General features: G+C 55.7%; 1 protein-coding gene across 4 annotated transcripts in view; it reads right to left on the reverse strand.

Moving 5' to 3' along the window:
- Nucleotides 1-3,060: 3,060 nt before the first annotated feature.
- Cd82 (CD82 molecule) overlaps nt 3,061-24,706 on the reverse strand; it is a 37,716-nt gene continuing 16,070 nt past the window's right edge. For 2 of the 4 annotated variants that reach the window (XM_042671104.1, XM_042671106.1), the window contains exons 2-10: nt 23,879-23,944; nt 17,419-17,501; nt 13,459-13,531; nt 10,855-10,979; nt 10,656-10,730; nt 6,168-6,269; nt 4,426-4,620; nt 4,236-4,319; nt 3,061-3,938 (exon numbers count right to left, since the gene is read on the reverse strand). In XM_042671104.1, coding sequence (XP_042527038.1) covers nt 3,861-3,938; nt 4,236-4,319; nt 4,426-4,620; nt 6,168-6,269; nt 10,656-10,730; nt 10,855-10,979; nt 13,459-13,531; nt 17,419-17,481 — 795 coding nt within the window. In that variant the 5' untranslated portion in view covers nt 17,482-17,501; nt 23,879-23,944 and the 3' untranslated portion in view covers nt 3,061-3,860. The other 2 variants (XM_042671107.1, XM_042671105.1) reach the window with 2 other exon arrangements.

Consider the following 24,706-nt stretch of genomic DNA (forward strand, 5'->3'; position numbering starts at 1 on the left):
CAGGGAGTAAAACAAAGTTCTCTACCACTAGCTGACGAAATTCCCCGCTCACCCTTCAGAGGTCTGTGCCATTCTCCAATCCACACACAAGGATCCTGCCCAACTCAGTTCTTCTGCTCCCATTGGTCAGTGTCTATGTCCATCAGCCTCCCCCGTGGCACTGCCATTGACTCCCCAAGCAGCCCTGAGAGCCAGCTCTGCCTAGCCCAGGGAGAGGCATAGGCACCAAAGGGCAGCCTCGTACCCCCTGCCCGCTAAGGCCCACAAGCCCGTTCTCTGCCCAGTGTGTCCCTTGGTCTAGACTATGGCAGGAATGAGGGCAGCCTGCAAGCCACCATGTCTGGCCCTGAAGGCCTAGCATTGGCTCAGAGGGCCCATCAGCCCCTGGCTTGCCTTGGGAGAGAGGATCCTGGGGCCACAGGCTAGGGACAGGCAACAGAACACTTTAATGATTCAAGAAAGAGGGCTAGGTGCTTCCAGCCAGAACTTTCCAGGCCCAGAGGGGACAGGAAGTTGAAACTGAGATGTTATGAGAGATTTCATTAAAGAATGTCACAGGGCCCCTCTCTCTCACACACACACACCTGGGAAAGCCGTGTAAGTCTGAGGTTCAAATTCTGAGGATGTCCTAATAGAGATCTCCCCTGTCCTCCCCTCCCCACCCCCTGCAATCTATCCCAAAGGCAGAAAAGCTCCGTGCACCCAGTCCCCTCTTCCTACCTCCAGAGTCCTCCTGTCCCCGCCCACCCCCATCCCACTCCTGGGTCCTATCTCCCTCATCGCCTCTCCTGTAAAGCCCCAACCTGCAACCGATCTCCATGGTTACACTCTGGGCTGGAGGCCCAAAGCCAACACCTTCCTGCCCTTCAGTTGGGATGACCAGGTGAACCTGGTCACCCCTGCTGAACAATCTGCACAGTGCACATCCCAAACAAGAGCCCCACACAGCCCTGTTCATACTGCTCAGTGCTCAGCAGAGGCGTGCTCAGAAGAGGCTCAGGGGGTCTGGCAGGGCCCTTGAGGCCACACAGCACCCCCAGTCTTCACTAAATTTAGTCTGTCCCATTTGTCACCCAAGCCCTCCTCAGAGTCAGGCCACCAGGAGCCTCCCTGTGGCCTAGGGACTTGGAATCTGCTGTTGGGACCAGGGATGTCTGAGCTGGACCAGGCCACACAGTTCCACGTTCAGAAGACGCCCTGGCTTCTAGCTGTGGGTACAGGGCCAAGCCTGCAGGGAGGAAGCAAGCTTTGCCTCTTGGCTTAGCCGGAGCCCTCACGCTGCTCATTCAGCTCCCTCCCTGCCACAAAGCATCCTGGGGCGGGGCCAGCAGCGTGCCCTGTGCTGCAGAGCGGACAGTAAGCCTGGGACAGCGTACTCCAGCTCTCTCTAGCACTGCATGTGGCTGGCCCCATGATTTCCTGCTTGGTCCCCTGGCTTTGCAGTTCCTCCATGGTTAACAGTTTGGCTTCGGAGCTCTCTAATAACCAGCACACGACCAAGCACAGTAGCTCCTTTGTGTGTGTGTGTGTGTGTGTGTGTGTGTGTGTGTGTGTTTTGGTCCAATGACTTCTGTTGTTCTCAACATGAAGGCTATCATGGTTTGCATGAGTGTGCAAGTGTGTATCAGAGTGTCTGAGTGAGTCCAGCTAGCCGCACTTCTCAGTGCTAAGAAGAGTATCCTTTAGGAAAGGAGAGCTATACAACTATATAACTGATAAAAAAAAAAAACAATTGTTTTTGTTTTGTTTTTGCTTTGGCTACCAGGAAGCTCAGAGGCAAAAATTGTTTGACAAAACAATGACAGCTCTAGGATGCGGACGGCTTTCATCTCACATTCCCGTAAACTGATGGATGGTGCTGAGCTGAGAAGAAGTGAAGCCACAAGAAGTGATGTTGGCCATTAAGTAGGGCCAGGTGCATGTGGGCTAAGAAAATGGGACCAGCGATCAATTAGTGATGTCTGCTGGGAGCACAGCCATGGAGAATGCGCTCAGCACACTGCAAGCATTTGCCATCCTTAGGTGAGTTGCCTTGTGGAGAACTCAGCTGTGTTGGCTTCTTCCAAGCTTATATTTTAATGTAGGCACTCGCTTTGCAGAGCAAGGTAAGTTATGGATAAAATATGCTGATGGGGCTCTGCCAGGAGCCCTCAGCCCAGGGCGAGCAGCTGGAAGGCGGAGCCGCCCAGGTCTCCTTCAGGGCTGAGTGGTACAGCAGGCCCGATTTCAGCCACAGAAAGTTCCCTGAGGAACATCCGTTTCAGGGCACTCCCCTGAAGTAAAAGGGTGCCACCCCTCCTAGTCCATGACTAGACCCACAGCCCATATCTCTTTGGGGCCACAGTCTGTGGCTACATCTTACCAGGGCCTGGGGATCTAAAGCAATGTGACCCAGGAAGCACTTCAGAAGACTGCAAGGGGGACTCCTTGTTTCCTTCCCAGCCCGGCTGTGCCAAGGTCCCTGAGCCCTGCCTGCACCCTGGGCTTTGCACTGTCACCCAGACTCTGGGCTAAGGTGCCTGTAATCAGGGAGTCTCCAGGCCCCGCAGGGATCCTTGGCTGAGGTGGCAGCTCCCCCTAGTGGCCACTGTGGAAACACCTCCGTCTGCAGGGGCCCGGCCCCCTTTCCTCTTCTAGGTCAGCAGAGAGGAGCCCATGGGGTGACATTTGTCCACTTAGCTGTGCCCCACCCCACCTTCCACCCCTCCTATGCACTAGGGAGAACCTCTCTGTTGCATGTCTAAAGCCTGGGCCCATGAATGCCCCCGGCTTCAGTCGGAGGCCCAGGCTGGGCAGGACGTGGCCCAGCCGTGGAAGCCCTGAGTTCTGCACAGTGGATGAGGCTGATCTGTAGACCATCTGCACCTGTCAACACACAACATGGCTCCAGGCACTGCGGAGCCCCTGGTCCTTCAGGCCGGACACGGGCTGCCCTGGGGGCAGGGGTGGGGGTAGCAGCAAAGCCCCTCCACTTTTTACAGCAGCTGCAGCCTCTCTGCTCACACCCTCCCCGGACACCTTGGCCCCTCATCCCCGTGGAAGCACCCCTCCACCTCGGGCTGATTGTGACAAACTTTTTTAATAGCCTTCCAATGGTGAGGGTGTGTACAGAGCACAGGCCCTCTCTGGCCACGATACCACACAGCCTCACCCGCCCGCAGCCTGAGAGATAGGGGACAGCTGCCATGAATGGCCAGTCCATTTTCTTCTCTCTGGCCCCTGAACAGTTCGGAATCCTGGAGAACGCAGGGCCACTTCTGTGCTGTGCCTTGGGGGACCGGTGGCCCTGCACCCAGGTAGCGCTTGCTAGTTCCTTCCCACAGTGTGGCCCCAGCTGAGCCTGGAGGGGCTGTGTCAGGCCCCCGGGAAGGGACGAAGTCCACCCTCTCCGCTACCTTCCATAAAAATGTTTAAAGACAAAAGGTAGAAGCATTATGATAGGAATAAGTTGACCCACCCAGTGGGCAGTCCCCCCCCTCCCAACCCCAACAGTCCTGGGGCTTATTCGAGCCTCTCCCCGCCATTTTCAATCCATCTGCCTCTGTACCCTTCTCCATGGCATCCTGGGCAGGAGCAGCCCAGCCCAGCTGCCTGGGCAGGGACAGAGACACCACAGGGAGCCGGTCTAGTTGCTCAGAGAGCCTTAGCAGGCAGACAGCACAGGGGCCACAGAACCACCAGGGCTCGTGGTTGGTGGCAGGGAGAAGGGTCCAGGCCTCAGAAAGTCCCCGCCCATCCAGCCAGCCCAGGATAGGCAAGAAGCCTTGGCAGTGAGGTGGGAGATGGGCCTGGAAGAGGGAGGGGGTGTGGGGACCCCTCTGGGAGGTCGGGGTAGGAGGTGGGGAGGTGGGAGAGCAGCCTTAGTACTTGGGGACCTTGCTGTAGTCTTCCGAGTGGATGCGTCGGCACAAGCAGATGGACAGGAACATTCCGAAGAGCTGGGAGGGAAGAGGCTGAGGGTCAGGGGATGCTGGCCCACCTGGCCCCCTGCCTGCCCCCCACCATCTACACCAACACCCAGGTCTGCATTCAGAGAACAGATCCTCCGCTGTGCCATGAGCACCCTCCTGTCGGCAACAGAGCAGCCCAGAGAGGGACATGGCCTGACTGAGGACACAGAGGCACGTGGGACTCTGAGAGCCAAGCCTTCCCCGCCCTCCTCCTCCCCCCGCCAGCCTTGGGCTCCCCAGGACCGAGTGCAGGAAGGGCTGGGGGGAGGGGAGAGCAGTACAGACCTCAATGACCGCAACACCCACGCACACGCCCAGGATGATGCCCAGGTTCTCCTGCAGCCACGCCTGCACCTTCTCCATGCAGCCCTGCAAGGGAGCACGGGGCTGCATCACCCACACTGTGTGGGGACACCTGGGGCCCTCCCCTGGGGGCTCCGCTCCCGCAGCCAGCGCGGGCCGGCCGTGCACGTACCTCCTGGAACACAGGCCAAAACTCGGGGTCGTTGCCGCTCTGGGTGCTGTTGTTCTGGGAATGGCAGAAGCCCTTCCTCACCAAGAGGCTACTGTCCCCCTTCTCGCAGGAGCAGGGGTAGGTGACCTCCGAGTGGCTCATGAGCTCCTCATTCTCTGTCCAGTTGTAGGCGCTGACCCAGCCACAGCATTTCACCTGGTGGAGAGGGGGGCAGGCTGATGGGCCACTGTCCGTGGTACCTCAGTGGGCCACGCGCCCAAGCCAGAGGCCTGGATCTGCCCACCCAGCCCTGCCACTTCCAGCCAAACCACCAGCATTAGACTTTGGGCTTCATTTCAGCTCTGTGAGCCAAAAGGGACTTAAAGCAGCTTTGGGGGAAATACCATAAACCACAAAAAGTAAAAGTAAGCTGGGTGCTGCTGGCTCACGCCTCTAATCCTAGCTGCTCAGGAGGGTGAGATCCGAGGATCCTGGTTCAAAGCCAGCCAGGGCAGTAAAGCCTGTGAGACTATCATCTCCAGTTAATGACCAGAAAACTGGAAGTGGACTATGGCTCAAAGTGATAGAGTGCTAGCCTTGAACAAAAGAGCTCAGACAGGCCCAGGACGATTCAAACCCCATTATTGACCAGAAAAAAAAAGTGAAAGTAAAAATCAGGGCACAGCTGGGCGCTGGTAGCTCATGTCTGCAATCCTAGCTACTCAGGAGGCTGAGATCTGAGGATCATGGTTCAAAGCCAAGCCAGAACAGGAAAGCCCATGAGACTCTATCTCCAATAAACCACTAGAAAACCAGGAGTGGCGCTATGGCTCAAGTGGTAGAGCACTCGCCTTGAGTTGAAGAGCCCAGGGACAGCGCCCAAGCCCAGAGTTCACAATGAAAGACAAGAGGGAAGTTCAAGTTATAACGACTACATAGGTGCACAGGACATGAGGCAAATGGCTGAGTGTGTACTTTGGTGGATTTAAACCTCAGACCTGCCACCATAGCCGAGGTCCTAGCCTTGGTTTCCTTATCTGCAAAAAATCAGTGACAACCACAGTTCCTATCGTGGGGTGAGGGGTGGGGGTCTTAGGAGGGCCAAATGCAGCCTGCACAGGCCTGGGAAGCCCTGTAAGAGCTCAGTCCAGATCATGTGCTGAGCATGTGTAGGCAGGGTTGAGATTGGGCTCTGAGCTTCCTGGTTGGCAAAGTGAAAAGGGAGATGTGGTTAGCTGTGCTTGTTGTACAGGGGAAAATGCTCTCGTCTGGAGGGAACGGTGCCTTTCTGGGCTTTGTGCTAACAGCTGCTCTCTTGGCCCAGAGGAGGGGACTAAATGAGACAGCTTGGGTGAGCTACTGGGGTCAGTCCCCAGTTGCTGCCTGGTCAAGGAGGATGTGAATCCCTGACTAAGCCAGCAGGGGGCGAAAAAGGCACATGCAGGAACGCTGAGCTCTAGGCAGGAGCCCCTTTCCTCCCCCCCCCCCCCCCCCCCCACCTCCCTTGGGATGCTTCCTTTGGCAGCAGGGCTTGGCTGGCGCCTCTGGGGGTGTGGGGACACAGAGGCCTGAGGATTTGGGGCACAGAAGACTCCAGGCAGCCCTCCACGGTCTGCCTTTCCCAGGGACCCCAAGTGGCCGCTGTAGCAGTGGCTGGGATGCCAGGGAGGGGGCTGTGAGGAGATGCCTTCCCAGCAGGAACACACTCTTCACACTTACTCCTGCATCCCCGGCTCTGCCAGCCCCACCGTGCCCGGGCTCACCTGCGCCTGCACGTAGTCCCAGGCATCCTGCAGGCTGTTGGTGCTGTTGGCATCGTACTTCCGGATGAGGTCTGCCACCACGTTGCCCATCTCCTGCTTCAGCTGCAGAGTGGAGCAGGAGGGTCAGGGTGGGAGGTGGGCGAACCCAGACACTCCAGCCTCCCCTCGGCCTCCCTCCGTGGGGCTGCCAAGAGGGACGGGAAGACCATGGCCACCCCCTGGGCTGCAGGATCCTGGGCTGGCCCCCTGGGCTCCCGAGTTGCTGGACGTGGGGACACCAGACATGGGTGCTAGGCAGCGCTTCTGAGGCAGGGAAGCAGCAAGGAGAGTTGAGCAACATACCTCCTCTCCCCTCGCTTGGCCCCCCGAAGCCTGGCTCCCCAACACTCCCCAGTGTCACCCCGGAAAACCAGCGCTGGGGACAGCTCTCCTCTCAGCATCTCCCCTCTCCGGAAAGCTCCCAGTGTATTTATTTATTTAAGGATAAAAGAAGCCAGGTGCTGGTGGCTCCTGCCTGTAATCCTAGCTACTCAGGAGGCTGAGATTTGAGGATCGCAGTTCCAAGTCAGCCTAGGCAGGAAGTTGGTGAGACGCTTTATCTCCAATGAACCACCTAAAAACCAGAAGTAGTGTTGTGGCTCAAAGTGGTAGAGCATTAGCCTTGAGCAAAATGAGCTCAGGGACAGCGCCTGGGCCCTAAGTTCAAACCCTATGATTAACATTAACACACACACACACACACACACACACACACACACACACACACACACACACACACACACACACACACACACACACACACACACACACACACACACACACACACACACACACACACACGCTGAGGGCCGACATCAGGGCCTCACGCATGCTAGGCGAGCCTCTAGCTTTATCTCCAGCCCTTCTCTTGGTACTTTACATTTGGTCTCAACTCCTGGGCAAACTAGATCCTTCTGCCTCTACCTCTCACGTAGTTAGGATTACAAGTATGACCTACAATGCCTGGCTGAGTTCCACAACTTATACAGCTTTCTTGTCAGTAATCACAACCCCTATAGATGCATTTATCGAATGTGAGTTGTGTATCGGGACGGTGGCACACATTCTCTAAATTGTGTCTCACAGCGGGCCAGTCACCTAGGAATTGACCCATTCCCTCATTACAGAGATGCAGAAGACAAGGCTGGACAGGCTAATTAAGTCAGCCAGAGTCACACACAGCCAACACGAGGAAGAGCAGAGGTCTGGATGAAAGCGTGTCTTAGATCAGGACCCCCTTGTTCACCCAGGAAGCTCTGTCAGCATCCACATCACAAGGCTCCCAGATGCATCTGGGCAGAGTCGCCTTTCGGCACCTTCTCCACCCACTGGCTGGGCACCAGCAGCCCTCAGGTTCTGTTTATACCCTGTGTGGTTGCCATGGCAGCCGGACTCCCCAGTCTCCCTCCAGGGTCCCCCTCCCCCCACCCCAGACAGGAGAAGGTGAGGAGGCCGGTGGTTTCCACAGGGGTGGGTAGTTTCCGTGGGAACACCACAGCATCTTGCGGTTTAGAATGGGGCTGAGACACAGCAGGCCGGGCTGTGGGGACCAGGCCACACAGCTGGCCCAGCGTGAGCCTCTGCCTGGGATACCAAGTGCCCAGGGAGGTCACCTGGAGAGGTCACCAGAGAGCCGAGGAGGGAGGGGCAGGGAGGGACCTGTCACATGCCCTTCCCTCGTCTCCCCCCCCCCCACTTTTGGGGCAGCCAGTCACCCCTCTGTGGCTAAGCAGGTATAAGACCTGCTTCATGGCTACGTGGTGCCACATGCTTACCCTGGGAATGGCCGGTGACACAGACTCCTTCCGCTAGGATTGTTTACAAGGGTCTGAGCTCACTTTGGGCTCCACTGGGACCCAAGAAGGGGACCAAGAGAGGGGAGAAGGGCCCCCGGGGGCGGGGGGAAGGGCTGGGGAAACCCAGATCTGGCTGAGGCTCTAGCAAAGCCACTCTAGCATCTCAGCCTCTTCTTCCCAGTCCCTAGCTCACTGAACCACCCAGGATGGGTGCAGAAGGCTCCTTCCCCACAGCGACATGGGAACCCAGGATTTTCCTCTGGGGTCACTTGGCTTGCCCCTTCCAGCAAGGCTACAAATGTAATGCCACCATCCATGCTTTCCCAGGACATCAAATCACCCTTAGTGTGGGACTCCCCTGTGGGAACCCCATCTCGACTTCTAGCAGGGGAAACTGAGGCTCTGAGGCCTGGAATACATTCCCAAAGGAGGCGATAGGAGGCAGGGGCCTCTTTGGAGGCCATTCCTGGTCTATCATCCCTCTGCGCTGCCCCTGCCACATGGTGGTCACCAGGGATCCCCGGCCATCCCACAGGCCCATGGGAGAGGGGCCCAGTGACTAAGAGGACGGGCTCCAAAACCACGAGCTATGATACATCCTTCCTCCTTTCCAATGGTGCCCTCAGGTAGTGTGGTCACAGGCTAACATCCGGCCATAACCAGGTCTGTGCAGCCCCCGGGGCCTGAGTCCCCTTCCCCATAACTACCTGCTGTCTCCACCTGACCCTGGGTTGCCCCTGGCCTTTGCTGTTTTACCACACAGGGGTCACCGGAATCTTGAGTCAGACCTGGAAGATTCGTGGTGCAAGCGTGAAAACTTTCCAGGCACTTCAGGCTGCTTAAATGCCCCTGGCCACAGGAAACGCAGTGCCTTGCACAAGCGTGCAGGGCGGGGCTGGGGGCTTGGCTACGAGTTGTGACTTCCCAAGTGACCTCGGCCAATACCCCCAGCTGTGACCGCACAGTAAAAACCAGGTCTCCCTTCCCTAGGATCCCCCGATGGGGCCCGGCCAGACCTCTCCCTGGCCCCTCTAGTGCTCTAGTATTGGGGTGCCCTATTCAGTGGATGATCCACAGCAGCCTGCCCTTTCCAGGGTTCCCGGGCAGCTGCCTCTAGCCACTCCGCTGGCTGGGGGCAGTTGCCAGTGAGCTTTTGTAGGCAGTCCTCCAGGTAGTCTACACAGTTGGCTCCCCCAGTATCTTGGGAGCTGCAGCTGTGTCATGTCACGTCATCAGGTGAGTCACGTCCTGAGCTGTCCCAGCCACTGTCACCCTCTCCCTGGGTGGAGGGTGGGGAGCAGGCCTGAGTAGTCACTCCTTGCAGAGACAGGCCCCAGGCACCCGCGAGAAGCCCCCTCCCCTAGGAACCTCTGACATGGAGCAGCCTGGATGCCTCCTCCCTTGCCACAGGGGAAGAGAAAGGTCATCTGTCTGACCGGCGCGGGCTGGTAAGCCAGGGTGTTCTCATCGCAGTGGTCTCCCAGGTGGAACCGGTCCTACTGCTGGAGCCATGCATGGCGTGCACACCCGTGAGTGTGGGCTTTGGGGGTGGGGGAGCCCTGGTTCTCCTGACCAACCCTTCAGCCGCCAGCCCCACCCTGGTGGTCACAGGAGCCTCTCCTCCTCCAGGCTACCCACCCCAGGCCCTCTGCTGGTACCCCTTGACCCCATCTGCTGGGGTGGTTGGCAGAGTTAGCATATGGCCACCATGCTACCCAGCCCAGCACCCGGCATATCATCAGAAATGGCACATGCTCCCTGCTGCCCCAGGGGGTAAGTTAGAACCCCAGGCTCACAGCTGGCCTAGGGCCATACACAGCTCAGAAGGCAGGGCCACTTCTAGGAAGTTATACAGCACCATTGTCAGAGTTGGTCCACAAGTCAGGGTACCTGAATCTCAGACCTAGGCTCTGCCTACCTGGGAGTGGGGAGATAACACAGAGAGGAGACAGGGATGGCTTCTGACCCAGGATGGGGAAGTCTGTCTTTCCTGAGAAAAAGACCAGCACTAGCTGGCGTTTTCCTTTCCCACCTTTTCTGGCCACAGCAGTGTAGCTGCTGTGCCTGAGCCGGTGGCCACCATCTTGTGACCATGGGGTGACTGGCATGCTGCAGAAAATCCACCACAGAGAGGGTGCTGAGTGTCAGGCCAGAGTCAAGGTCTCTGGGCTCCCAAATCAGAGTTGTAGATAAGTTAACAACAAATGTCTTAAGGGTTTAGGGCATGGGAAGCCTGGTTTTCTATTCCTGAAATTTAAATGCTTTCCTCACAAAGGACCATGTTTTTATTAGCAGTGTCATTCCTGGGCCTCATCTGTGGCTGAGTAGCTCCAAGATGCCTTCATCACAACATGACAAGAACTTACGAAGTACCCACTGTGCTCAGTGTTTTTCCTAAGATTCCCCGCCCAATCCAACCCTGAGTTAACTTTTATAACTGTCCTCAGTTTACTGATGGTGCAGCAGGCAGCGAGGGAAGCGTGAGAGCCCTGCCCAGCAGTTCCAACTGTAGGCACTGCCTTCCCCCCTCAGGGAGGCCGGGGGCCTGTCGCTGTCACCTGCCATGTCGTGACAGCTGAGCAGCAGCTTGTCGGTCCCCCAAGCCTAGAGCCAGTGCCCAGCGATGGGCCCACCCGAGGGCCCACTGACTCACCTTGCCCGAGTTGAAGTAGAAGAGGGTCCCCACGGTCACCTGGGCTATGAGGATCAGCAGGAGGAAGGCGAAATACTGCAGAGAGAGGGGGCAGGGTCAGCCAGGCTGCCCTCTGGCAGGTGTGTGTGTGCGTGTGCGTGTGCGTATGTGTGTGTGACAAGCTGGGCACCCCAGGGTGGGCGGGGGGATGGGGACTCACCAGGCCCAGCAGGCAGCGGACCTCGTTGACAGCACCGATACAGCCCAGGAAGCCCATGACCATGGTGAGGGCTCCCACGCCCAGGAAGATGTAGGCCCCCACTTGCATGGTGCTGGAGGAGTTTTCTAGAAGGCAGGAGAAGGGGACATCAGGGTTAACAAGTATCAGGGGTCACAGACCCCCAGGGGTGAGGAGACCCAACCCACAGCCAGGGTCTGCTCCCCTCAGAGCAGTGGGGGGCTCACGCCCCTGCGAGTCACCCACATGGAGGTGTGTGCGCAGTGACAGCCCACCCCCCTCCAGGCAAGGCCGGCTCTGCTGTGGCTTTCCTCCCCAGTGCTCGCCACAAGCCTGGACTCTATCTTCTTCATCACTGGCCCTCAGCCCCTAAAATACGAACCTCAGGAGGCGGGGGGGGCCTCAGCTCGTCCTTGCTGATGGCAGAGCTAGCCCAGGGAGGTGCATACAGCGGGCAGGCTGGCTCTGTGCTGGCAATGGGCCACTGACACTGATTCCAGGCTGCTTCTCACCCATTGGCCTTCTGATTCTTTCCTGGCCATTCACTGGGCCTCCAGGACTCTGAACCTGCAGCCCTCCGTTCTGACATGGCCCTGCCTAGCAGCCACCAATGGTACTACTCCACAGAATGGAAACTGAGGCTCTGAGGCTGGGGTCAGAACTGAGATCTGGAAACCGCCCTCTGATGCCAGGCTCTCAGCCCTGCTGCCTGGCCCCATGCTGATGCAGGCCCTGATGCCTGGTCATCCGGTACCTGGTCACCCACTGAGCCATCCACCATGTCCTGGGTGCCCACCCTGTGCGGGGCCTGGGCCCTGTGCTGGGAATGCAGAAGAGCGGGGTGGGGGGAAAGGAAGGGGAGGTAAGTGGACAGCAATCTTTCTCGTGAAGGGTCATGAGGACCATGGGGCATGGTACAGGTGGGTGGTACAGGAAGGGAGGGGTATTCTAAACTGAGGGCATTTTCAGAAGCCAGGGGGAGGATGGAGCTTTGCTTTAGTATATTTGGGGAAGGGGAGAAGGGGAGCTCTGCCAGCCCTGACCTTGGTTGGACTGCTGGGGTTGTAGCCTGGCCTCTGCTTGCGGCCATCTCCCTGACTCCGCCTCCTGGGTGCTTTCAGATCTGTGTCAGAACCTGGGTGCCTGGGAACCACCTGGGGGTGTTTTAAGGAGCACTTGCCTGCGCAGGCCCCACCCAGGCCAATGGGCTGGGTTCCAGGAGAAGGGGGAGGGACATGGCATGTGTAAAAACCACCCTGGGAGTCCAGTAGCCTTTCAGGTCAGGCCAAGCCTGGGGGCAGGGTGCAGCAGGCATTCTGTGGGTGGGCCTTCAGACTTTGCCCAGTGCGCAGTGCCTGATGGGTGTGGTGAGCCCTGGTCAGGAGGGTGTGTCCCCAGTTGGGAGAGCATCTAGAAGGAAAGTAGTCCCTAACCCAGAAGGCAAGGCTGTATGGGGGAGGGGGCAGGGGAGAGGAGATCAGCCTCCCTTGTGGCCTAGAGCAGCAGGTGTGACCCCCTCCCTCCCCCCAATTCTGCATCCTGGCGAAGTTCATTGTATTTCAATTTGCAGCTGTCATGGGCCAGGGTCCAGCAGCTGCTGGGTGGGAAGTAAGCCACGACCAGGAGAGGCCAGAATGGGGGGCGGGGGTTTCCGGGCTGCTGCTCAGCTTTGCAAGGGTGGGAAGGTGGGTCTTTGCACTGGGGCTCACCCTGAATGCCACAGGTTGCCTTTATGATCAAAGGCTCTGGTTTGAATCCCACACCTGCCACTCAGCGGCTATGTGACCTTCAGTCTGTGACTCAACATCTCTGAACCTGTGTGTCCAATTGTGGGACAGGAATAGGACATGTCTGCTCCACAGGGCTACTGCAGGATTAGGACGGTGCATGGAGGTGGGATGGAGGGTGTGTGGTAAGTGTGATGCACGGCAGCTGTGCCTGAAATGTTCCTTATCCACACACATCCAAAGCAGCCCAAAACAGCCATCAAAGCTGAGTGCCCGTGGCTCACACCTATAATCCTACTACTCAGGAGGCTGAGATCTGAGGATCATGGTTCAAAGCCAGCCCAGGCAGGAAAGTCTCATTAACTACCAAAAAAGCTGGAAGTGGAGTTGTGGCTCAAAGGGTAGAGCACTAGCTCACAGACAGCGCTCAGCCCCTGAGTTCAAACCCTGGGATCAGCACTAACTCCTCATCTATCTCCTGGCTCGCTCCAACATCTCTCTAAAATTGGGAAGGAATGAACATTGGCCTCATTTTCCTGGACAAAGGCAGGCAGGGAATGTGAGAGGCTTTTCTAAGGCCGGGGGAAGGGAAGGCACTGGGTGGGGAGAATGTCCCCCCTCCCCTCATTGCCCAGCCAATCTAAACAACAGTGGCTTTGTTAGGGGGAAGGAGGAAATTCTTCCTAGAAACCCTTGCGAGGGACCCATTTGCTGTGGTCAGCAGAAGAAGCTGGCCATGTCCCCAGGGGCAGGGAAGGCCCTGAACCGATGTCCTCATGGGAACAGCTGTGCCCACATTGCTCCCCCCCCAAACCAGGCCCCTAAGCATCCCCAGTTGGGGAAACAGAGGTCTCCTTACGCAGGACAGAGATGAAGCTGGTCCTGTCCGCCAGGATCCATACCCCAAAGCCCAGGATCACAGCACCCAGGATCTGGAAGGAGAGAGAGGAGTTAGTGGAGGGGGTAGACAGGAAGAGGTCTAGGGGATACCCAGGGAGCTGCCTTTAGCTCAGGGGGGCCCAAGATGGTCTCTGGTCACAAATGTGAGCAACACGGGAGCAGGTATGGGAGGTCCTGGCTGCTTCTCACCCACGTGTGATCTCAGGGAGCCCACCAGGGCCCCTCCTGACAAGGGGGAGCCCTTCCTCTTTTGTCCCTTGGCCTTTCCTGTACTCTTGCCCTAGTCCCAGACCAGCTGGGGGCTCCGGCGCTTCCCTAACCTGCCCCATGCGAGGAAGACCCTGCATGTACAGTGCAGCTCGGCCTGGCCATCGGCTCTCAGCAGTGAGGCCAGCCTAAGTGTCCCCATTCTGTCTCCACCACTGCTGCCTGGCCTAGCTCAATTGTCATCCCCAAGGGGCCCAAGTCCTTCTAGGTTTGCTTCTTTATGGGACTGGAGCGCCAGAGGGCAGGGCCAGGTGCAGGCTGTGGCCTAGAAGGCTTATGGCATCAGATCTGGAGTGGTGGGGGGAATGGAGAGCTGCTCAGCTGTGCCAGTGCAGGGCTAGGAAGAGGAGTGACTGAGGTGAGAGGAAATGGCCCCAGGCCCCACCTCCCCTCTACCTGGGCCAAGTCCCTGACCTGAGCGAAGTGTCCAGGTAGAATCTAGATCAGCCACCCCATCGGACCTCGTGAGGACCCCGTCCCCATGAAGGCACAGGTTCCCTCTGAGGATGAAGTGGGCCTGTGTCTTCTTTCAATTACCTCTGTTATGGGCCGGGACTGGGCCCACCTGCTAGATGAGCCACCTGGGGGGCCCCACGTCCACTGCCAGTCCTAGGTTCCCCCTTGGCTGTTAGCCTGTAGTTGCAGGTCAAGTCCAAGGCCAGAAGCTTGTCCAGTGCATCAGCCTAGGGCCAGCAATGAGCCTAGGACCTCCAGCAGCCTCTAAAGATGGCTGGACAGAGCCCACTCCCCTCTTGGCACAGAGCCTGGCCAGTCCTCAACGCCCTGAGCGATCTCCTCACTCCCCATTCCCGGGCAGGGCAAGAGAGAGAAGAGCGCCTCTGAGCAGGGGCTGTGGGGAGGGAGGGTGGAAAACTCCCTCTGGGAAAAAGAATTCCAAGTAGAAACTCCAGACGACTCAGTGGGGTTGCCAAGAGGAACCCAGATAGGGAAGTCTCCAGAAGCCCTTCAGGCTGATGACGGCTGCCTGACCAGGAGGTGCGGCTGGCTCAGCCATGGGCCTGCCACGTAGCAGGAAGGAGGCTGGCCTGCTAAGCAGGACACCATGGAACCCCTTTCTCTGTGAACCAAGGCTGGGGCCATGGGGTGCTTATTACAGTAATCAACCCCAGCCCTGCCTAAGCCCCAGATGGCCCTGACCAGGAGCTGGACACTCATGACCTAGTTCCCTTCCTCAGAGTGTCAGAGTACCAGGGCCTCTGAATTCTTTTATGCCTAACAGAAGCATCTAAGCTAGGTGTTGGTGGCTCATGGCTATAATCCCAGCTACTTAGGAGGCTGGGATCCAGAGGATCACAGTTCAAAGCCAGTCCAAGCAGAAGTCTGTGATATTCTATCTCCCAAATAACTAGCACAAAGTTGGGATGGGGGTGTGGCTCAGAATGCCAGCCGAGCAAGCAACCTGAGCAAGCACGGAGACCTGAGTTCAAACCCCATATTGGCAAAGGTGGGGGGGGGAGTTGCGCAGCACCCTGGGTTATCATGGGGGCGTGTGGGGTCAGGAGGGAAGGTGGGCAACACTGAGCATGTGCACACGCATGCGTGAGCACACAAAGTAGCCAGGGTGAGTCTCAAAATGCAAATCTGCTCCAGGGTGCATAAAGCCATTGTCCTGAGCAGCTGCATGGCCAGTGTCCCAAAGAGGCTTTTGGCCTCTCCCCATGCTAGCCTTGGCAGCCCCGTTGCTAGAACCTTTCTTCCCAGCCACATGCCAGACTTTGTTGACCTCCCTGACAGGTCCTTGGCCTGACCCTTGCATTCTTCATCCCTTGCACACCTCACACCTCTCCCCCCACCATCTCTGCAATCCTATGATCTAGTCAAATGATCATGAAGCTGGAGCCAGAGTGGTGTAGACATACTCTGCAAGAGCAGGAAGCAGGCTCCTCTGCCTGCCTGGGGTATCTGAATGCCCAGAGGCCTGAAATACAGTTAGCCTGGGAATACACAGGGACTGGTTTCTAAGACCCTTTGATACCGAAGAGTTAAATGGCATAATACTTGCTGCTAACCCTCACGAGTACTCCCCTGTATGTCAAGCCTCCATAGATTACTTACAATCTCGACATGCAGAGCAAAACACTGCAAACAGTGATTCTACCACAGTTCTAGACACAGCAACAGGGAAATGGCTGCACGTGCTCATGGGCTCAGTGCGTGTGGGGATAGCTCCCACCTGCCGAAGGAGTGAGCACACAATCCCCTCCACCTGCTTTCTCTCCCCTACTCCTACTCCTGACAGGTCATCTGAGGCCTGGCACACAGGCAATTCACATCTGACTCCCCTTCCCTGAGCCCTTTGAGGATCTGGAGGGAAGGCCAAGTCCTGGCTAAGCCTGCCTTACCACAGTGCAGGCCAGAGAGAAGCACTTCTAGCCTCTAGTTCCTCTTGTTCCTCCGGAGCAACCCGGAGGCTGAACAGGAAGGGACATGCCAGCCAAACCATCCACAGCATTCCTGTTTTCCACTAGATCACTGCCCAGACGCCGCCTTGTCTCCAAGGCCCCAAGGGTAGCACCATTGTGCTCATCTCCCTCGGAGGCAGCTGGACGTTGGCCCAGTGCCCACAGCTAGGCCAGCCAAAGCTGGGGAACCTCACATCCCTGGAAGTCCAACATGACATCTAGAGCTGATTTCCTCTGCTCTCAGAGATAGGAATATAAATATAAAATCTGTGTATTATAAAAGGTAGAACTGGATGACCATAAGCGTTCTATTTTATAACCCGATTTCCCCCCACTCAAGATTGGGGCTCTAGCACTTGAACTGGAGCTCCACTTTCAGCTTTTTGGTGGTTGACTGGAAATAAAAGTCTCATGGATTTTCCTACCAAGGCTGACTTCGAACCCCAATCCTTAGATCTCAGTTAGGGTTGCAGATGTGAGCTACCAGCGCCCACCTTTATAACCTGATTCTTTAAGTTCAGGCTGAACAAACAACATGGAGCCGACCCGAGTCCCAGTGGTATTCTGGGCCCACAAAGCCTCAGGAAGGCCTCCCCAGGCCAATCACAACCCCAACGCAGGTGGGTGTACACACACACAGAACTTACACATGCACACATGTGCATGCTCACATACAACTCAGGTGCATATACATGTGCGCATGCATGCTCACATCTACACACACATGTGTGCACACCATCATCCTGGCAGCCCCATGTCAGCTGTGCCAGGCCAGAGGGAAACCACAGCTCCAGTTGCGCCATGAAGCTCACATCTGGAGAACCCCGGGTCAGGCAACCTAGGGCCTGAGGGGATCTGGGGAGGGGGGAGTGAGTCCCCACTGTACCTGGCCTCCCTCTCTGTGAGTTTAGGGGTGCGATGTGTGGGCAGCTGAAAACCAGCATTATAACAAGCAAGTGTTTCACATGGGCAGGGGACAAAGGAGGAGGGCAGACTAGAGAGAGGGGAGGGCTACTCATGCAGTCCTGGCAGAGGGCTCCAGGAATGGGCAAGCTAGGAAAGGGACGTGGTGCCTTTGCCGGGACCCAGCTGGGTCCATCTGTCATCGGCCTCCTGCAGCCACACCCTGCCACCATGTCCCTATGTCCCTGTCCAGAAGGGTCTCAGGCACAGATGCCCTAGGGAGCAGACTTTGTCAGAGGTAGGTGGACAACCGTGGCCATACTTACGAAGAAGAGCAAGTTGAAGAGGAAGAGGAAGTATTTGGTGACTTTGATACAAGCTGTCCCCATTCTGCCGGTTCTGGTGCTCCCTAGAGAGAGGAGAGAAGGCAGGCAGGTCAGAGGGGTGAAGTGGGGACAGGTAGAGGGAGTTAGAACAGGTAGCCAGTGCTGTGAGTCCCCAACATCGAGTTGTCTCTGTTCACTCGTGAGCTAGCAAGTGAATGCTACCATCCCCGCTTTACGGGATCTGAGGTCCAGAGAGGTTGGAAGACTGCCCAAAGCCACATAGCTGGGAAGTGAGGTCCTCAGAGCTGTTTACGGGGTTGTGGCTGGAGGGAAGTGCTACGTGTGGGGACCCTGGCCTGCACAACCCCAGGAGGCACTGGCTGAAGCCACAAGACCAGGAAGTTAGTGAGCAACTGATGGAAACCCAGAGGGGAGAATGTGGCTTGTCCCCAGCTTTGCACACGGCTCCTTGGGCCTGGGCAGAGGCTCCGGGAGCTGTTGGGGCAAAGAGACCAAGCCCTCCTCCCATCCATTATAATAGGTGTAAATATGCAATGTAAGACATCTAAGCAAGGCAGAAAACACAAACAAAACCATTTTCTCCCAAAGATAAGTTACCACGTTTTACTTTTGAGTCACTAGCTCCCTTTGTGTATGTTTGTGTAATGAGCAGTTTTAAACAAAATTGAGCTCACGCTGCAGTGAAGGCTTTTTTTGTTGTTTTATTTTGGTGCCAGTACTGGGGTTTGAACTCAGGGCCAAGGGCACTATCTCTTAGCTTATTCCTCTCAAAGCTGATGCCCCAATCCTATAACCGCAGCCCCACTTCTCGCTTTTTGCTGTTCAATCAGAGATAAGAGTCTCACGGACTTTCCTGTCTTGATCCTCAGCTCTCAGCCTCCTTAGTTGCTAGGATTCTAGCAGTGAGCCCGGCACTGGGCTGTAGCGAGGTTCTGTTAGCCTTCTGTTTTCATTCTTAAATATGCTGTTTACAGGGGCTGTGAACCCCTACACCCTGCGTGCTCAGAGCGCTTTCTTCCTTACCACTTGACACACGGCATGGGGTCCATCCAGTTGATCACCAGTTCTTGTGAACACTTTTGGGGTCACATACTCCCTTAGAAAAATCTGTATGTACGTAGCAGTTTGCAAGTAATTTCTGGGGGTTCATGAACCCTACCAAAGCCATCCTGTAACTCTAATGAACTCAGGTTAGAATTCCATGGAATTGATCAACCAGCGAAGCACCTAACTGGTACTCCAAGATGGGCCTACAGCTGTCTCCAAGTTTTCAATCGCCCTGAATGACACAAGCTGTGCTGCTGAGGTGCCACAGCTGTCCCTAGCCCCAGGCGTGTGGGGTGGGTGGCGGGGTACACTCCCTGTCCTCATGTCCTCCGGAGCCCAGACAGGCCCTGGGGTGCACAGCGAGCCAGCTCTGGGCAGCTGGGTTGGGACAGCTGGCCTGGGACAGCTGCATGGGTAAAGCTGGGCTGGGGGGGGGGGGGGTGGAGTGGAGAAAAGGTCCCTCTGCCCTGTGGAGGGGATGGAAGGGAGACCTGGGGTGCTCATACCCTTTATTCCTCTGCATTTCCCTGCCTGCACCCTTTTGAGGTGTGCTCACATTCACTCACCTCCACCCTCCCTGCCCAGGGGAGCTCAGCCCCCACCTCTGTGACTGGGGTGGGACTGGGTGGAGGGATTGAGTTCCACGTCAGTGCTGTCACAGCTGCAAAGTGCAACGTCGGCGGCGAACAGCGTGAAGTTTCCCTAAGAAAAGAAAGGCTGCCTGGGCAGTGGTGAGCCCCCATCCCCGTGGCATGGAAGCCCGGCCTGAATGAGTGAATGCCTAGAGTTCCAGGGCCACACAGGTAGACCAGATGGCTTTTCCAACCCACCAGGACTGAGACTGGGGACTGAGAACTGCAGATGGCAGGGTCTAGGAGCCAGGGATCTCCCACCCCACTAAGGAGAAAATGAGGACTCTCATGCCAGAGCCAGAGAGCCAAGATGCCCTCCTCCAGCCTGGCTGGAGGGTGGAGCTGCCTGGACACCCCAAGGACAACTCCTGACAACAGCTCTCACCCCACCCTGACCCCTGACCCCTGACCCCACCACAGCCTCTGACAATGCCACAGGCTCTTCATAAACTCCAGGACAAATCACTGAGGCAGGAAAAACGAAAACCCAGGCCAGGGGAGCTTTGCTCTCCTGCCAGGGACCAGCTTTATTGGGCCTGGCTGGGTCTCTCAGATCCCAGCAACCAAGTGTGAGTCTCGCTTCACTCAGAGAACTCCATCCGTCTCTTCAGCTGGAGCCGCAGGCCTCTGGCCTGCTACTATGGAAAAGGGAGGGGACGGCCTTGCCTTTGGGATCCCCATTGCAGGCCTATCATTGGGTTCCAGAATCTACCCTGTCGGTGTTCACGTCCTCTGGACAGATGAGCGCTCCAGGATAGGGAAAGTAAGGAGGTCCAAGAGGTAACAGCTTTAGGGAAGACTAGATTAGATATGGGAACTCCCTAGGACCAAGGAATGGCTCTTCTCAGACCTCAGCTCATTTACTCCTCCAATTAGCCCACAAGACGGACTATTTCTACCCTGGGGGACCCGAGGCTCAGTCAGGCTATAACTTGTCTACATCATAGAGCTTGTAAGTGATCTTGGGCCCAGAGCCCACACTTGACCCACTGTAAAGTGCTCCCTTCCGGGAGGAGCCTAGGCCATAAAGGTATCCGTGGGGAAGGCCAGATTCCTTCCTCTAGTTGGCAGAAGGAAGCTGCAGGCCTGGCTGCCAGCAAGCAAATACAGACAGGAAGCTGTGGGCTGTGGACAAGTGGTTAAGAGCAGAGACCACCAAGATATTGAAAAATCTGACTTGAGAACTGACCCTGAGCCTAATGGTACCTTATGTGACCACACAAAATGGGCTCACTTTGAGCCCTGTGCAAAGCAGTGCATGTACACTCACAGTCTCAATTGGAAAAGGCATGGATACTCAGGTTCCTCTCCCTCAAACCCCAGCCCCTGGCCATGAAAACCATACCTGGGGCTGCCTGCCTCTTTTCTCAAATATACTTTGGCTTGGTTTGGCTTCAGAGCTAGTCTGAATCTGATTTCTATGCTGCATGAGACAGATGAGGTAGGTGGTGAGGACCAAGGTGACTGCTCAGAGGAGCTCTGGTTTGGAAGGCAAGGAGGAAGCTAGAAAGCTCAAGACTGAGGCCCCCTCTTCATTCACCGCTTCCTACATGGAAGGCAGGTCATTCATGCTGCCCACTCACCCAATACTCCACACCCTAGGCACTGGGCCTGGCCTCCAGCATATTATACAGGCACTGGGCTAAGCTATTTTATATCCCAGAGTAAGGGAGGAACAGCTGAAGGAAAGACAGAGCCCAGGCCTCCTCACCCCATCTACTCAGTCCCATGCAAGAGGCAGAGGGTTCATACAGTGAAATAAGAGCCAGGTAGCTCTTGACTGGCAGGCAGCTCAGCCTATCAGGACAGGCCTGGTGCTAAGACCCAGACAGGGTCCACCAGCAGCTCCAAGAGAGCCGGAAGTCCAGGATACTAAGCCAGAGTGACAAGAGAGCACAGTGATAGAGCAGGGGATGGAGGACATTCTCCTCCCAGAGCAGAAGAGGCAGCTCCACTAAGGGGAAGGGTCAGCTTATCCCAGGCTGGGGCCACACCAGCAATGGAGCTAAGGCGCTGATTTCAGAGCATTCCCACCAACTACTGCAGCTGCAGGAGACCCTGAAGCTGCATTCTGGGAGCTTGGGGTTTTATTCCAGCCCCGTCCTCTCATACTGGGGTGGGGGAAGCAGAGTTCCTGTCCCAAAGATGGAAATAAGTTTTAGAGAGCAAGTACCACAGCCTGAGGACTCTGTCCAGCTCCTGCCCACTTCCTGTACAGCTTGTGAGCTAAGAACAGATTTGTGTGTGCGCGCTCATCCTGGGGGTTGAACTCAGGGCTTAGGCGCAGTCCCTGAGATGTTTTTTGCTTAAGGCTATAATGCTCTACCACTGAGCTAAAACTCCACTTCCGGCTTTTTGATAGTTAATTGGAGATAAGAGTTTCTCGGACTTTCCTGTCCAAGTTGGCTTCCAACCACAATCTTCAGATCTCAGCCTCCTGAGTAGCGAGGGGTGTGTCCACTGGCACCCAGTTCATATATATTTTTTATTCTTAACCAGTTCAAAAAAGCCAAAAGGGAGATCTTCTAACATATGAAAATGATACAAAAGCCAAATTTCTGTGTCCACACATGAAGCTGTTTTGGCACACAACCACACCCACTGACCTAATGAACAAGTCTCTTTACAATGGGACTGGCCGAGTACACAAGAGGGACAGGACAGCCCTGGGATGGGATCCTGGGAGAGCTCAGGAGAGGTATGGCAGCAGAAACTGACTGCCACCCAGAGAAGAAAGCTACGAGACCCCTGGACAATGGTCCAGGACCCGGGAAGACCTCATCTCACCGCACCGCCTGCCTGACTCCTGCCTGCCTGCCGGGAAGAGATGAGGTCAGCGCCAGGCACCCACAGGGCTCCGTGGCCGGAGCTGGCTTCCCATGGGTATCGAGTCCCATGGCACAGGTGGGGAGGTGAGAGGCAGGGGTGAGCTGTCCCCATTATCTCTCCTGTGTACTCTACTGTAATCTCCAGAGGGCTATCCATGCCTGTCAGGCAGGCTGTGCTAAAAAACAAAATGAATGGGCACCCTTGGTCCATGCTTGTTATCCTGTCTACTTAGGAGGCTGAGATCTGAGGATCTTGGTTCAAAAGCAGCCCAGGCAGGAAGGTTCAGGAGATCCCATTAACTGCCAAAAACCCAGACATGGAGCTGTGGATCAAGTGATAGAGTGCTAGCCTTGAGCACAAAAAGTCCAAGGACAGCACCCAGGCCTTGGGTTCAAGCACCAGGAACAGCACCCCTACCCCACAAACAGCAGCAGAAGCAACAAGAAAAACAACACACACACACACACACACACACACTGACAGCATAAAGGAATGCAAGCACAGCTTACAGAAGGTTCAGGAACTATCATGTTGACTATACTTTATTTCAGGTAAATGAACCATTTCTAAGTAATGACAACTTAAATTGACTGAATGTATCATTTGTCATATGCCAAGTCAGTTTGTATAATGGAACTGAGGTCCTAATATCATATGAACTTCCACTCATCTTTTTTCAGATATATCTGCTCCAGGAAATTCTCAACAGTCAGTCTTGTCACCAACACCACACCTCAGCCTCCGCCCCCGCCCCCCCCTCAAGGTGGCCCTGGATACTGAAGCACGCTAACACTACACTGCTCTCCAGCTGTGTCACCTGGATACTGAAGCACGCTAACACTACACTGCTCTCCAGCTGTGTCACCTGGACAGCGAGTGTCTCAACTTCTTAATTAATCACTAAAAATGGAAAGGTGTGTCTCAAAGCTAGGGGAAAGCACTCTGGCCCTGAATTCAAGTCCAATATAGGTGTGCTCATGCTTGTGCAAGCACAATCGCGTGCACATGCATGCACACACACACACACACAAATACATTGTACTCATATACTGAAGTGTTGAATTGAAACCCCTTTAAAGAACTACTTAATAATAATAATGCCGAATGCTGGTAGCTCACACCTATAATCCTAGCTATTCAGGAAGCTGAGATCTGAGGATTCCAGTTTGAAGCCCGTGGGGGCAGGAAAGTCTGTGAGACTCTCATTTAAATACTCAGAAAGACCAGAAGTGGTGCTGTGGCTCAAGTGGTAGAGCACTAGCCTTGAGTAAAAGAAGTTCAAGGACAGTGCCCAGGCCCTGAGTTGAGTTAATTGATCAATTAAAAATAACAATCAATAATAAAGAAGGTACCCAACAAATGGTACTGAATAAAATGCTAGATGAGGAAGACAGATGTATAGATGAATACTGAGAATGGATGGATGGATAAATGGAAGGAAAGGAGGAAGAGAGAGAAGAAGAAAGAGAGAAAGGGAGGGAAGAAGGAAGGAAGGAAGGAAACAAGGAAAGAGGGAGGGAAGGAAGTAGGGAAGAAGGAAGAAAGGAAAGAGAAGGAAGGAAGGAAGGAAGGAAGAAGGAAAAGTAAAAGGAAGGAGGGAGAAAAGGAAAGGAGGAAAGGGGGAAGGAGGAAGGAAGGAAGGAAGGAAGGAAAGAAGGAAGGAAAGAAAGAAGGAAGGAAGGTGGAAGGAAGAGAAAGAGGACGGCAGAAGGAGCCCCTGGGCACAGGCTAGGGCTGGGGAGGACCCCTGTCCGCCCTATGTCACCCCTCCTTGTGGATTTGCTGTGTCCCTCTCCTGGAAAGGGGAGGCAGGGGTAGCTCTCTGGCCTGACCCAAGCACCCACATGTTTCTGAATGGCCTGGTGGGTGGGGAGTTGGGACTGGTGGTCCCGTATAGGTGGCTGCCCTCCCCAGACCTGCTTCCTTCTCACCTGTGTCCAGAGCAGTGTTTTCCCCAGCAGCTTCTCAGAGATGAGTGTGGAGGCAGGAGGGAGGCTCTGTGGAGAACAAACGGCTCTGCTGTTACCTGGTGTGGGAGCAGCAAGGCTCCTTCCTGAGAGTCACTGTGCATCAGACCATCCCAGCCCCAGACGCCAGCGGTGTGGCCAGCAGTAAATACCGAGCCTGAGTCATTCCCAGACACGTGCGAAACACCCAATAGCTCCAACACTGTGTGCATTGCCTCTTAGGAAGCACTGAAGCAAAGGCTTTCAACTCCAACATCCCCCTGTGGGGCTCGTGGGTTCTAAGTGCTACAGGATTCAAGAGAAGGAGAGGAAATGGCTCCTTCACCCATCAACATCAAGTGCTTAGAACAAACCCCTGGGGGCCAAGCTGCCTCTTCCAACCCTCCGTTCACCAACAGCCTCCTACCTAGGCCAGCACAGAGCCTGGCTAGGCACTGGTTATACCCCCTCATCAATCCCTTAACCACATGCCAGGAGGGACTGCAGAATACAGTCCACAGCTTGTCCCTCTCAGCCTGCAACCCTCCAGTGAGAATGCAACTGATGATGTGGAAGCTATAAAATCTGTATGGCTTGCCCTGTCCCTCTTCTGTCCTTCCTTGGATCACCCCAGGCCCCTTACACGTACTCATCAATCTCTTTTCTAATGTCTCAGTACACCTGGCCCTTCTCACCCCAGGGCCTTTGTATTTTCCATTTCTCTCCCAAAATTTCTCTCCCTAGGGGCAAAGCCAATCTCAGAGTTCAAATCTCTCTATTTAGGATTCTTTTTTAAAAAAAAATCACAGCAGA

This window comes from Dipodomys spectabilis, unplaced genomic scaffold (assembly GCF_019054845.1).
Source record: "Dipodomys spectabilis isolate Male_0828 unplaced genomic scaffold, ASM1905484v1 ptg000599l, whole genome shotgun sequence".
NCBI classification, from domain to species: domain Eukaryota; kingdom Metazoa; phylum Chordata; class Mammalia; order Rodentia; family Heteromyidae; genus Dipodomys; species Dipodomys spectabilis.